Source organism: Microcebus murinus, chromosome 8 (assembly GCF_040939455.1).
Source record: "Microcebus murinus isolate Inina chromosome 8, M.murinus_Inina_mat1.0, whole genome shotgun sequence".
In the NCBI taxonomy this organism is placed as follows: Eukaryota; Metazoa; Chordata; class Mammalia; order Primates; family Cheirogaleidae; genus Microcebus; species Microcebus murinus.
Window position 1 is genome coordinate 17,835,069 of NC_134111.1, and position 14,692 is coordinate 17,849,760.

At 48.4% G+C, this 14,692-nt stretch overlaps 1 protein-coding gene across 5 annotated transcripts in view; it reads left to right on the plus strand.

Moving 5' to 3' along the window:
• Positions 1–14,692, plus strand: part of MGAT5 (alpha-1,6-mannosylglycoprotein 6-beta-N-acetylglucosaminyltransferase) — a 316,936-nt gene that overhangs the window by 232,595 nt on the left and 69,649 nt on the right. For all 5 annotated transcript variants that reach the window (XM_076005478.1, XM_012740066.2, XM_020288503.2 and 2 more), the window contains one exon: positions 104–237. In XM_076005478.1, the coding sequence (XP_075861593.1) occupies positions 104–237 (134 nt within the window). The remainder of the gene's footprint in view (positions 1–103; positions 238–14,692) is intronic.

A 14,692-nucleotide genomic window follows, 5' to 3' on the forward strand; every position in this document is an offset into this window, starting at 1 on the left:
ACATGAAAGCATTTGATGATGGTGACATGGCCTGGATCGCACTGATAATTGCAGTTCCTTCTTGCTGATTAACTCGAATCCTCTCCTCTCCTCTCTACACCAGCGCACACCCCAGACAACAGCTTCCTGGGGTTTGTGGTCGAGCAGCACCTGAACTCGAGCGACGTCCACCACATCAATGAAATCAAAAGGCAGAACCAGTCCCTGGTGTATGGCAAAGTGGATAGCTTCTGGAAGGTGAGTCAGCCCGTGCGTCTCGAAAAGCAGCTTGTTGGGAAATTTAATTTAACTTTGATCCAGGGAGTCATCAAGCCAAGTGTCCAGGGCTTAATAGGACCTGCTTAGAAGTAAACGGGAGCATGCGAGGACTCGGGGGCTCGGCGTTCGGTTTTCTCCCCAAGGCTGTGCCTGCTTATCTGGGTAGTGGCTGCGCAACAAATCCCTTCCCTCTTTGCGTGGCAGAAGTGACACATTCCAGCTTCCTTCACATCTTGTACTTGCTTCTGAGAGCCAGGGCCCCTCGGGCGTTGGATCGCTCTCCGGAGCTAAGCACTGGGAGAAACTTGGCCAAGCGAGTCTCCTCCTCTGCCTTCTGGGAAGTAGTCTAGGGAGGTCGGCAGCTCCCCTTCCTGGGGAAGGCAGTGGCCTTCACGTCCTTTCGGCTGTAGTCAGTACTCACCTAACTGCAGCTGACGGTGGGCAGTTTGCTTGGGGAGGTCTTGGATGAAAGAGAGTGTTTGGTGGCAGACTCAGCAGGTTTTCCAAAAGCGTTGGGCAAATGTTTTTATAAGGCATTCTGCCTCAGTAGGCAAATATCATAATTTTTTTTTTTTTTGAGAAAATGTTTTTATAGGACAGAAGCCCCTGGGACCTCAAAACATGCCTCTTCCTAAATGTTAGAATGGATTTCTTTCCAGAATGGCCACAAACTCTGGTCTCATGTTACTGGGTCTCCACAGTCAAGGAAGTTAGAAATCCTACAACTGTGGGAGCATAAGTGGTGTGCAGGGTAGAGAAGTCTCCGTTACTGCTCTCCTGACCCCGTGCTCAGAAAGGGAAGGTGGCACCTCGTCCCTCAGCTCTGAGAAGCGGACTGTGCCAAGGGGGCGAGGAGGTCAGCCTGTTTCCAGGGAGACCAAGTTAACTCCACACAACTGCCTTTCTTATAAACAGCTAAAAATTTTTGTCTTCACTTAGTATATTAGCTAGTTCTCAACTGTGGACGATTTTATCCCCTTACCCTGCTACCTCCGGGGGAACATTTGGTAATATCTGGAGACGATTTGGGTTGTCGCATGTCTGGTCAGTGGTACTGCTGGCATGTAGTGGACAGAGGCCAGGGAGGCCGTACACACCCTGCAATGCACGGGACAGCCCCACGCACAGAGGAGCAGTAGTGCCAAGGTTGAGAAACCCCGGCTGGTGGGTAGGAATTATTTGCTACTTATGTTACTCCATAATTTCTTCTCTCAAGCAAAATAAAATCAAGCTAGATAATAAATGGCGATTTAAGGTGGTCCCACGAATTTATGCACATTTGCTTCCCTTGCATCGAAATGTATCAATGGCACGTTTTTCAGCTGACTTTTAGCCGGACTTGGGTTAAAAAGGGCATATTGGGTTGTTCTCATGCTCATCTTGGTTGTGAAATGGACGGATCATGGCATGGGTTTTAGGAAGACTCAGGCTCTTAAAGAAAACTCTGCTGCTGCTTAAAGAAAAGGAGCTTGCACATTCATGTGGGCTTGACCTTGAAATTATAACACCTGTTTTGGAACCAAGTGCAGCTACCTCTGGCAACTTTTTCTGGTTTCCTAGAAAAACAAAATAATAAATTGGTTCTGAAAGCTTTTCGGTCACCTGTTTTGGATAAATTAATACCACTGGTAAAAAGGTGACTTTCTCATGCCTGTCCTGAAAGTGTTAACCACGCTGCTCAAACGATTTGGAATCCTTCTGTACTTTGAGTTGTTAAAACTCTGCAGGTGTTCAGCCTTCCTCATTACCTGTACCATGCATTGCCCGAAGATTACAAAGTGTGTCCGCGTTCATCTTTGCCTGAATACCAACAAATCTAGGATGTTAGTTCCAATTTTATTACATCATTCCAGCATTCTGTGCTGGGAAAGGTCCAAGGAGATGAAAAACACTGTAAAATTTTCACATGAATTCAGGACATCTTCTCCAGTTCTTGAACACAGCACAGCATGTGAGTATTTAGTTTCTTTTTCCAAAACATTTCCATCCCAGAGTATTTAGCAAGTGCGCATAGAAAACAGATGTGCCTTTTAAGTGAGATGTCACTCCAGCCACGTTTCCAGAGCTGCATTCGACACGGGAGGTTTTGAAGATGGTTTTTCCCATCCCGTGCCCCAGTGTCCCCCTTTGCCTCAGATGTTCTGGGATGGCAGTGACACCTGTCAGTCCTGGGAGGCTTAGGGTTGCAGCTGGGGAGTGTACGGTTTGGACCAGATGATTTTGGAAGCTCTTCCTTCACCCTCCGATTCTAGGACTTGTTCAAATTCTGAAGATACCTGCTGTGGAAAGGGAAGGGGAGATGTTGAGAAGCCAGTGAAGCCCCCCTAGTGAGGAGAGATGCACCCCCTGAGAGAAATAGGAGTGCTTTGGAGGGGCCGTGTAGAGTGAAAGACAGACAGACAGACCACCCCCGCAGCCTGGAGAGAAAGAGAAAGCAGCTGCTGGAGCTCCTGGCAGCTTGCTTTGTCCAGATCATATGTCCTTTTCTCACACTCTGGTCGCTTGCAGTATCTCAGTGCATTCTGTCCCCTGTAGTCACACCCAGGACACCTACTATTATTATAAAATAGATCTTCCTGCATTCTCAATGCCTATCAAGAAACACTTAAAAAAGAAGAATGTCTGCTGCTCTTATTAATGTCATGATTGCAGCCAGATGGGAAGCACCGTCGCAGGAATTGCTGTGGGTATGAGACAAGGGGGTCGATCCTGTGGGGAGCTGGAAGCCTGCCCAAAGGAATTGAGATTCCAGTTTGTGAACTGTGTAAGTGCTTGGCGAACCCCAGCCTGCGCACCAAATCTAGCCCACCATCTGTTTCGTAAAGTTTTATTGGAACACAGCCATGGTTGTTTCATCGTCTGTGGCTACTTTGGCGCTAAAATTGTAGAGTTGAGTATTTGTGACAGAGACCATAACGACCAGCAGAGCCTAAAGTATTTACTCTCTGGCCCATTCCAGAAGAAGTTTGCTGACCCATGAACTATGCTATGTCCCAGGTAAACTGAGTCTGTCTCTGAGGACACACTGGTCAACAGTCCCTGGCACAGATCTTAGCAGAGATTTTTTTGGCTTGTTTGGAGGTTCTTATTATATTCTGTATGATTGAGGCTAACGGATAAGCAATGCATGGAAGCATGATGTGTGACTTTGCTAAAGTCCTGAACCAATCTAAAAATGAAGCCCCGGGCACTGAACCTGGTACCTCTTTATGGGCATCCAGCAAAAGCCAGGGCTTTAGTAACTAATGTGTTATAATAATAAAAGAGGGCCTCAGATTTGTGCAGCACTCCCTCTGGTACGTTCTGATGCCTTGTAACCATCTTGGTTTATAAATAAGGAACTAGCTCAAGGACATGGTGACATGGCCAAGTCCTACGGCACATGCAATGGCAAAGCCAGGACCAGGGTCTGGGATCTGACCTCCCCTCTTGGACACTTGCCACCCTGCTGCCACTGGCCTCCCTGGAGGGTGTGTCCCTGTTTCGAGCAGGATTCTGAAGCTGGGAAGGAAGGTGTCCCTGGGTGAACTAGGTATACCGCAGGAGCCCTGGGCAAATATTGGTGTCTGCAAGTAAAATGTGGCTCCGGGCTGCTCACCACACGATGGCCAAGTCGGCCAACAGCTTTGCAGCCAGTTCTGCAAGGTAAATAGGCCTGCCTTGAGCTATTCAAGTCATTTCTGGCCTCAGAGCCCAGGCCCTGGCTTGCTCCAGATCTGGCCTACCTGGCAGCAACCAGTCTTCACTGATTTTGGTGGAAAGCTCCCTTTTATCTAGGACCTCAAAGACTTTGTGGTTTTACAGCATCTCCTCAAATGACACACAGTTCCTTTCCTATAGGCCTTAAGAAATCAGGCAGCAGAACTTCCAGAAATGGGATGCAACTTTTCCCTCCTTCCTGCCCTTTTCTATTCCATTCTCCATGCAGCAGCTGCCAGAGTGATCTTTTTTTTGAAATGTAAGTTGGATCATGTTACTCCTTCGCTCAAACTCTCCAGTGACTTCATTTTAAACTTAGGACATGTTACATTTACAGTGGCATCTGCGTGGTTTGGTGAGGTTCTCTGCAAGCTGCCCACACCTGCTCTGCACCTCCTGTTCTCTCTGGCTCCTGGGCCATGGCCACAGGGCGTTCACACACCACTCCCCCACCTGCGGGCCCCACCAGGCCTCTTTCATGGCCACTGCCTGCCCCAGCCTGAGCCCCTAGGACCACCCTGTCTAACACATGTGCCTTCAGCCAGATGCAGCCCTTCCCTATCACAGGACCCTGTTTATTCCCTTTATATAATTTTTCATCATTTTGTAATCGTGTTTATCTTCTGTTGTCAGTTTCTCCTTCTTTACTATAAGCTCTATGACAGCAGGAATCTGTTTTGCTTACTCAGTGCTGCCTGGCAGAAGGTAGCAACTCACTACCATGTTTCCCTGAAACTAAGACAGGGTCTTATATTTATTTTTCCTCAAGAAGACACCCTAGGGCTTATTTTCGGGGGATGCGTTATTTTCTCCCCAAAGCCTCAGCTTGCAGCATGCACAGGATGCCCGGGACCTGACAGGGGGAGCCGACCTTGTTGGTGGGGCTGCCCACACCTTTCCGGTCACCTATGGGATAGTAGCTGTCACGATGGGGCAGATGAGAAGGGCTGCTCCTCGTCTTTACCACTCCACCACGAAATGCATGGGTTGTGCAGATACGCTGTGTAGCCACTCCCATCACTAGATCTTATTTTCGGGGTAGGGCTTATATTGCACAAATGCTTAGAAATCCTGCTAAGGGCTTATTTTATGGGTAGGTCTTATTTTCAGGGCAACATGGTACTTGGTGACTGAATGTATCTCCTTTGAGTTTGGCTTAAGTTACTCATTTATCTGGGGAACCAGGGATGCAACTTGGAATGTTTTCTGCTTTGGGCTTTCCATGTGTTCTCTGGTGGCCCAAGGAGACTGAGAGAGGAGGTTTGGTGGAATGGGAATGGAACTACACTTAGGAAAATTCTGGAGACCCCATAGAAGCTTGGAGAGTTTTTTTCGAAAGCCCTGGTGAGATTAGCAGTGAGAGAGCATGAGAAGAGGACATGGCAGAAGAGGCCAGAAGCTTAGCTCTGGGCCTGCTCTACTGTCATCTGTGTGATTTGGGGCTGGCAGTTCCAGCCTCAGTTTTAAATGAAGGTAAAAAAAAAAAAATGTTGATACATGCAACAATATGGCTGACCTCAAAATATTAAGAATACCTACTCAAACTGTGTGATTCTATATATATAAAATTCTAGAAAATGTAAACTAATCCATAGTGACAGAAAGCAGATCAGTGTTTGCTTATGGGGAGGCAGGAGGGGGGTGACGGATGTGTCCACTATCTGGGGTGTGGTGATGGTTTCAGGGAGCATACCTGTTTGTCAACACTTATAAAATTGCACACTGTAAGAATATGCAGTCTATGTCACTTACCTCAATAAAGCTGTTAAAAAATAGATGAAAGTTGGCAAACAGCAGCCTATGGGCGAAATCTATCTTCTGGCCTGTCTTTGCACAGCCTGCAAGCTAAAAGAAAAAGAGAGTATGTGATAGACTTTATGTGTTCCCACAAAGTCTAAAATATTTACTATCTGGCCCTTTACCAGAAAGGTTTGACAACCACACCTGGAGATCAGTAATTCTTCACCAATGTTTTTTGGAGCCCTGGGGCCCAGCTACTATGGGAGGTCAAAGGGCAGTCACACAGGATGGGCCCTACCCCACGAGAGCAGCTCTGATTTATCTGTGGCATAGATTTGGATTTTCAGTAAGATTTCACTGGGGAAAAGAGGTTAAACACTTTAATTTTTTCTTCTTTTTTTGAGACAGAGTCTCACTTTGTTGCCCAGGCTAGAGTGAGTACAGTGGTGTCAGCCTAGCTCACAGCAACCTCAAACTCCTGGGCTCAAGCAATCCTACTGCTTCAGCCTCCTGAGTAACTGGCACTACAGGCATGCGCCACCATGCCCAGCTGATTTTTTGTATATGTATTTTTAGTTGGTCAATTAATTTCTTTCTATTTTTAGTAGAGACAGAGTCTGGCTCAGGCCGGTTTCAAACTCCTGACCTTGAGTGATCCACCCGCCTTGGCCTCCCAAAGTGCTAGGATTACAAGGGTTAAACACTTTAAGCCAAAATAAACCTTAAAAGTCTCTAGACTAGGTGAGCCCTAAATCTGAGATAGAATTCCATTGAAAAAACTATCTAGCTCACTAATTTGGTTTACTTGGGCTTAGTTTAAATTAATGCAAACTTGGAGATGGGAGCCATTTGATGAAATGCCGTTTTATTTCATAGTAGGAATTAATTGCTCTTAGTGTGTTGTTTGAACCACCAAAGACCTTTGTAATTAAAGAATGTGCTGAAACCCTTGAAAAGAATGCATTTTTATAAGCAGGTGCACCTTGTCATCCTGTTTGTTCTTTAATCTGCTTAACCAGATACCTTTCTTACCAGATAATGTAGAGATAAACCAGATAAATTTAAACCCACCTGAAGTATAAATTGGCATATATTCTGAAATAACAAAGTTGGAATCAGTTCTATTGGAGTTGCTGGAAATTCTGATGTGATCACAGGTCTTTGTTCTGGTTCCAACCAGAAGAGCATTAGAAATTAGAAAATAATATATGTCGTTGGGTTTATTTCCCTTGGGGGAAAAGTCGATCAGAAAAGACCTTGTCATGCTCCCTTGGAGACTGCACTTGCCAGGGCCAGGGAGTTTAGCGCATCTGCGGAGATGGTAAGTCCCTCACGGGCAGCCACTCACCAAGCCAGGCAGCCACCTGTGCTTGTTTTGTGCCTGGCACGTGATGAAGTGCACTTATATCACAGAGCCTTTACCCCAAATTCAAGGACAAGCTTGGGGTAGGCGGGCGGGGGAGGAACAAAGGGGAAATCAAATGCAAAAGGAAACACCAGGAATGAATCATTAGCTTTGAAGATTCCAAGTGCTACAGTCCAGTAGATGTAAGGATTTTGCAGAAATAGCGTTGGCTGCGTGCTGGCTACAGCTTAACCCTGCGTGGCATCCCTGGTAATAAGCACGTCAGTGTTTGCCGAGTGTGCGTGAGCAGGAATGAATGTGGACCTAGGAGCCCAGAGGACCCTGGGGCAGCCTTTCCCCATCTCATTTTCCCAGCGGTCTGAAAGGCGGTCTGCTCCCTGTTTCAGCAAGCTTTCTGAGATCTAGTTTACTTGTCACATGGCAGAGAGGACACATTCTCGTTGTCGTGTGCCCCCTGTTTTGGCCTGGAGACACTGATTCGAGACAATCTGGAAGAGATGGAGGAGCCCTGGGTGGGGAAAGCAGGTACCCAGATTCTCATTTTAGCTGTGGCACTTGCTGGCTGCCTGTCCTTGGAAGTCATTTGCCCACTGGGTCTCACTTTCCTCATCTGTAAAATGAGGCAGAGCACTGGATGTTCGTTTGTTTAGGTCTCCAGAGTCCCATGATTCTGTAATGTAAACTCCTCCTTGGCCTCCTCTCATTCTTGGAAGAGCAAGGGCAAGGAGGAGATAGCCTACAAGACAACTTTATGGGCCACCAGAAATAGGGCAGAGCCAGACAAGGGAGCCTAGGGGTGGGGTTGACAATTGGGCCAAGCCTGGAGTCCATATGACCGACTGCCCCAGGAAGGGATGGGGTTGCTGTGAGTTAGCATCCGTGTGTAGAAGAGGCTTAATGGAGTCATTAACAGTAAGCTCAGCTGGGTCATCAGTGTGGAATGCTGCTAAGGATTGACGATGGCCTTTTAGTTGAGGCATAACACATGGAAGGAAGGGGCTGATGTTCCCCACCCAAGTAAATGCACCCATCAAATGGGCGAAGTGCATGCTGTCTGGGGCATGGGCACACTTGTAGATATGACTCAGATGGTACAAAAGCAATTTATGTAACCAAAGCATTTGTACCCCCCATAATATTCTGAAATAATTTAAAATAAAAGCACTGAGCATGGTGCCAATTCCTGCCAGTGCTCAGGGTGTTGGTCCCCTTCCGTTCTCTGTGCAGGTGAACCTACCTGGAGTCTTGGAGTGCTAAGGGCATGGACCTTGGAACCAGACTGGTAGGGTTCAGTCCTGGCTTTACACTGACTAAAGCTGTGACTGCAAGGAAGTCCCTTAGGCTCCCTGTGCCTCTGTTCTCTCATCTGCAAAATGGGTGATAAGAATGGCACCTACTTTAGGGTTCTCGTGAAGATTGCCTGAGCTAATAAAGCTATTAGAACAATGCCTGGTATTCATTAATGTCTGTTTTTCTTGCTATTAATAATAAAATCAGGGTAAATTATAGCCCGTTTGATTGGAAGGATTAAAAATATGGGGAGACTCAAGCTGTGCTCTGTGAAGACTGATGATTGAAGAAGCTGGTGTGTTTGGCCAAGAGACAAAAGGCTTGTCTGGGGCTGGGAGTGGGCGTGCAAGGACTCAGAAGGGTGGCCCCAGAACGAGGAGGCAGATTTGCTCTGCGTGACCCCCAGAGGGACGGAAGATAGGCTGTGGGTGAACTTGCTGAGCTTGCAAGGAGTGGAAGAGGAAGAGGGGCCATAATTCAAAGTCAACACTGTCCAAAAACGAGGTGTGTCACCGGGGAAGCCATTAAACCCCTGTTGCTGTCTGAGTGGACGTTGGCAGGGCTCCCGAGGGGTATAGCGAACGCCAGAGGACGTGGCACTGAGTCATGAGGCTCCCGGCAGCTCAGGGATTCCGTGTTGTGGAAAGGGGTGGGACAAGGGAAGCGGGAGGGAACGCTCCATGGAGGAAAAGCTTACCCACTGGCTGGCGGCACCAAGAAGAAAATGGTGCCCACAGGTACTTTCCTCGGGGCACAGCTCTGTGTCTGAAGCAACAGATACAGCCTGGGACCCCACGGGCCAAATCTACCTCCCAGACATTTATGTCCAGTCAGAGCAATAGTTTTTTTAAATTTGAAAAATCTGCTATTTAAGGTTCATCTGAAACACCAAGATTGCTGGCTGCTTCTGAAAATTTAGGTGACGTGGCAAATTGGACTGTCATTCCCAGGAGCCGAAGGTTGTCTGGAGCCGAGTGGTGGCCGCCCCATATCTGGGTTATGGGTTGTTCTGGGGGTGGCAGTCCTACTGGAGCCGTCTCTGATCTCTAGGACCTGCCTGGCCCCAGCGGTGTTCGAGTTTGCAGCCCTCGCACGAGGGAGGCCAGGGAGAAGCCATCTTTTTGCCTGGTGCTTTAAGAGGGTTTAATAGGTTTCTTCTGAAGAGGGTGAAGGAACTGTGGATGGAACCATGAATTCCATGTTCCAGGCCACGTCATCCTTCCAGTCACCTGTCAAGTTTTGAGGCATAAGGGTGGGCAGAGAGGAAAATCAAGGCCACAGCATGCAGCCCCAGCAGTGAACCGAAAATTCTTGGAATCCCTATGGTGGAGACTACAAGTTCCTCCTCCTCGTCAGAGCCCAGCACATGGGCACTTTCCAGTTGACAGCCCAGCCCTGATATGGGTGGTTGTGGCTTCTGCTGAGTTGTGCATGTGATTGCAACAGTTTTCTTCTTTGGGTTGGGGGTTGGGGAAGGTGGGAAGAATGCATGGCAGCCCACCTACATCTGGGACTGGGAGCCTGTCACCTTCCTGCTCTGTTAGCTATTACAATGGAATAGTCTCTTGAGACGACTTCCCACCTGCAAGTGAAAACCCCTCCTGAGAACCCAACTGGTAGAGTCTCTCGTGTCTACAGTTTCAAGCAGTGGCTTCCCTGGAGGTCCAGCCTGGAACCTGGCATGGTCCTTTGGCACAACATGGATTTGTGGAGTTCCTTGCTGAGATGATTTCCAGCCTGTGTTCCAAGGAAAGGTGGGAAAGCTGAAGTTTGTTCCTAGAATCTAGGTCTGTGTTTAAAAAAAACTGGCCTGATCCTAAGTACCACCTGGGAACTTGTTAAACATTCAGACACCATGGCCCATCAGCCTCCTCTAGTCATACTCTCCAGGGAAGGGTCTTGGGAATTTGTTTGTTCCAACAAGTGCTCCAAACAGGCAAGTGTGGGAAACACTATGCTGGGTAGCCAGTTTTCCTAGATCAGAAAAACCTTAAAATCACTTCCTTTCCATACATAGCATATGGCTGCCATATAGCCAACAACCACCCCATGTTGAAGGAGGCACTTGCTGTACCCTTGTTTTACCCAGGCAACATCCCGTGCTCCAGGCCTTTGCTTCTCAGTATGACTGACCCACTGCCACCACCCCCTGTGACCCCTCCCCCAGGGGCCCACCCCCTTATCTCCATGGTAATAGCCAATCCAGTGGCCTGAATTAATCCACACTAGGGTGCAAACCGCTTAAGTGGGTTCCAGTGATCTCTCCCTTGAGCATGCTTGCCATTTCACCCAGGAATCCAAATCATTTGTATGCATTTCAGATATTATAAAGCACTGTATCATAACCTTGCAAAGCACGTGTTCATTTTATAGGTGATAAAACGCAAGAAGCCTCAGAGACATTTAAGAGAAGCAGTCCACCTTAAGGTGCGGGTCAGCGGTGAGCTCCTAGGTGCTGTTCCTTCCCCGCAACCTTTACACTTCAGACGGGCCACTCATGATACAAAGGTTCGCGTGATGCATGGCAGAACTTTAGTCCTTCATCCCTGGTGGTTAGGGAGGCATTTGGGTGGCCTTGGGGTGGAGAGTAGTTTTCCTGGTGCCCTCGTGGCAGCCACCAGCCAGGCGCCTGCTGTGCGGGTGACTTGTAGCTGTGAGAAGGAAACATAGGAGAGTGGAGGGGGGTGAAAACAGAACCCCAGTGCTCAGCACAGGGTCTCCTGCGAAAGCCAGCGCTGGCTTGGGAAGCTGGAAGCTCACTCAGGCAGCCGGCGAAGATCCTGAGGGTGGGGCGCTTCTGGAAGGTTCCAAATCACTGCCCGGCTGGCTCTAATAGCTCTGGGATGAGTTCATTTGTAGCTCTTAGTAAACACAGCTGTTGTGGTTGTAATTTGCCTCGAGGCTTTTTACTATTACTCCAACCCCAAGAGTTTGGCAGCAGATATGGGAACAATGGTGTTGAGGGATGGGAAAAGAAGTTGCTATGGGAAGCCGAGAGAGAGAAGAGCAACCGCTCCATGGAGGAGGCGGCAGCATCACATGTGGCGACCAGGGTCTTAGGCGCCCAGATGGTGAACAGTGCCCAGGAGAAGCCAGAGGGCCTGCTGCAAAGTCGTTAGTGACAAAAGCATTCCTGAGAATGTTCCCTTCAAGTGAAGAAAGGGTTAAAAGTCATTCTTGAAGGGAGACAGAGCCTTCTGAATGTGATCGGGCACAGATTTATAAGAATGAGATAATCATGTTGATCAGGATATTTTTCTCCTAAATAGAACACTATTAAAGCATATCTTACAGAAAAACATGTTTTGGATGAGAATTCTAGGCATAGCCCGGATTCTTCTAAAAGCGCGGTGACAGCTTGAGCCGGGCCTGTCCTCGTTGGTCCCTGGCAGCAGTTGGGTTGGGCCGGCAGGAGCGGGCCACGCCGCTGCACCCTGAGATGCTGTGCGCTCCCTGCAGTGTTCCCCCGGAGCTCGCTGCAGCATCTGAGCCCTGATGAAGTGGTGTGGCCCCAGGTGTGCAGAGATTGCCAAGGGCACCGCCACACCCCCATCTTGAGGAAGGCTTCCTGGAGGATGGGGGACTTGGATGTCTTCTTTTGGTTCAGGGATGAAAATCCCTGAGGCTGCCCCAGCTTCATCCTGGGAGATGACGCTCATTGCCCCGTGGCACTGCTGGAGATTCAGATACCCCCCAAAAAGGGGGTGGCTTGGAATGAACTCCCTGTAGTCCTTACATCAACCCTGGTTGAGAAATTCAGCAAATGAAGCAGAATGATGGTAGTAGAAGGAAACGGGGTGTGGGTTTCTGCCTGTTACCTGGAGAAAAAAGCAAAGTAGAAGCGTGGTTTTAAAATGGGGGTGGAGAAGCAACTCATAAACCTGGGAACGGGATCCGGATGAGCTGGTGGAGTATGTGGGGACAGTCGAAGGAGGCTTGACCGCCTCCTGGTGGCTTTCACACTGCCGTGGAGAGCAAGCAGGTCGTGCGAAGTAGCGGTGTGGGTTGGCACCCGGATGGAGTCCCACGCCAGCTGGAGTACTGGAGGAATCGTTTTTGGTAGAAACGGAATCATGAGTTGGGCCCCGTGGAACCTTCTACATCAGCGCAGAGCCGTGCTGTAGAAGGTTGGAGCACAGACCGTGCAGGGGCAGAGCTTGTTGATGGATTTGACATCAGAAAATACAGACTGAGAGCAGACTTTACGGCGCAGGGTATTTGTTGGAAGCAGAATCCATCGTGTAACTGCAAGAAGGGGTATTATGGCACTGAGAAACAGTGATAAGCCAATTGAAAATATTTTTAACGTAATACGTATGCTTCTAAAGTCATATTTAGCATCTATGTACAATCTTATACTTAAATAAAAATCATATACGCAGCATATGCTCATAAAGTCTGGCGGTGGCTGTGCAGCCCGAGTACTGAAGGCGTCCATCTGTACACGAGGCGATCGGGACTAGATAAATCAAGAATCTCGGTCTGGCCTCAAGGGACAGCAGAGCTCCAGGAAATATTAGAGCTCTCCCTGCTCGGTTATAATTTTTACAGCCGGCCAGCCTTTGCTTCTCCCCTCCTTGAATCTGTTTTTTACTAGATTGAGCTTCTTGAGGAGATGATGATGATGGCTAACATTTGGGTGCTTCCTGTGTTCCAGGCATGGCCCTCCCCATGACTCTATGAAGTAAATACTGTTATTAACCCCTGTTTTGAGTGAAAGAACTGAGGCAGATAGAGGTTGAGTTTCCTCATGTGGTCAGGATTTGAACTGCATCATGAGCTATAGCCACTACCCTGGACTGCAAGGAATGGATTCTCTCTCTCTCTCTCTCTCTCTCTCTCTCTCTCTCTATCTGTCTCTTTCTCTCTCTCTCTCCCTCCCTCCCTCTCTCTTCCTCTCTCTCCCTCTCTCCCTCCTCTCCCTCTCCTTCTTCCTCCTCCTGTCCATCCTCTCCTGTCCCGAGAGCTGAATCTGTCCACACTGGCATGGGATGGATTTCAAGGATGAGTTCTGTAGGATTCTGTGTGAAAACTTGAAATCCCTTTTGCCAAATAGTGACAGTGAGATGGGCTGCAACTGTTTGTTTGCCTTTGTCACAAAACAAGTAAAATGAAGCGAAGCCTAATTCTGAAGAAGAAATCTATCAATATTCATTACATTTACTATGTTGTTGTCATCAGGAATTAGTTATTAGGATCCTCCTTGCTTGTTGGATCTTGGAAACACATGTCTGCCTTCAAAGAGCTTGGAGAGCAGAAATACTGGCTTGGACAAGTGAAAAATTAGGGAAATTTTAAAACGAAGCTGAAAACCAGGCAGTAGAGCATAGCACATGAGCGCAGATGGGCTTTGAGGGAGAACGCAGGACTTTGAGGCCTGGAAGGCCTTGAGTGGTGGTTCCTTTGTGGGTGGGGGGAAATCAGATCTAACTTTCACATGGCATCTGCTACACCCAGCACACACCTAACCTCTTCTAGCCCTCGATGCCAGCCATGCTTAGAAGGTCTCCAGACACGCTGAGTTCCCTGGCCTTGGCGTGGATCCTCAGCCAGTGTGGTAGGTCAGCAGTGGATTGCTGCTCAGCTCCAAATTCACCCTTCCTAATTGCTCTGCAAAAATGGATTTGGGCCCTGGACATATTTTTCCTTTGCAGCTGGCACTGGATCATTGTCACTAGGGAGTGTTATTAAGGCACTGCAGGATGAAAGGGGTCAGGGTTTTGCATCCAGTTCCTGAGTAGCTTCCACAGTCTGGGGATCCTGCTGCCTGGGTGTTAGGGAGGGGAGGTGGGACCACGTGGCTGGACTGGGAAGCAGAGACCCTGGCCAAGGTTCTCCACTTTTATAAATCATTTGCAATTCTCTCTCTCCTCCCCACTCTTCCTCCCTCTCCCGTTTTCCTTCCCCAGAGTCAGATCTATTTAGCAAGGGCCTTCAGGCATAGACATGTCTGTAAAACTCTAGAAAGAGGACACATGGTAGTTAAGGGCATGGTTGGCAGAGACAGACTAGGACTCATTTCCAAGCTGCACCACTCACTGGTTACGTGTTCTTTTACCTGACGCTTACCTAAGCTTCAGTGTTCTCAGCTGCAAAGGTGTACATAGCTCACAGGGGACACTGGATTACTCGAGGTGACGACTGTAAATGGGAGCATTCGGTGCAGTGTCTGGCTGTATGTGGCTGTGGGTGTGGCACTCTGGTGTGCAGCAGGTGGCAGAGCTGGATAGTTTCCAAGTTCTTTGCGTTCTGAGCCCCCACCAGAGTGTGTGCTCGCCACTCTCTGCCTTTCCTCTCTCCCTCGTTCTTTCCCACCTTTTTCTTACGCATCTCCCAGTT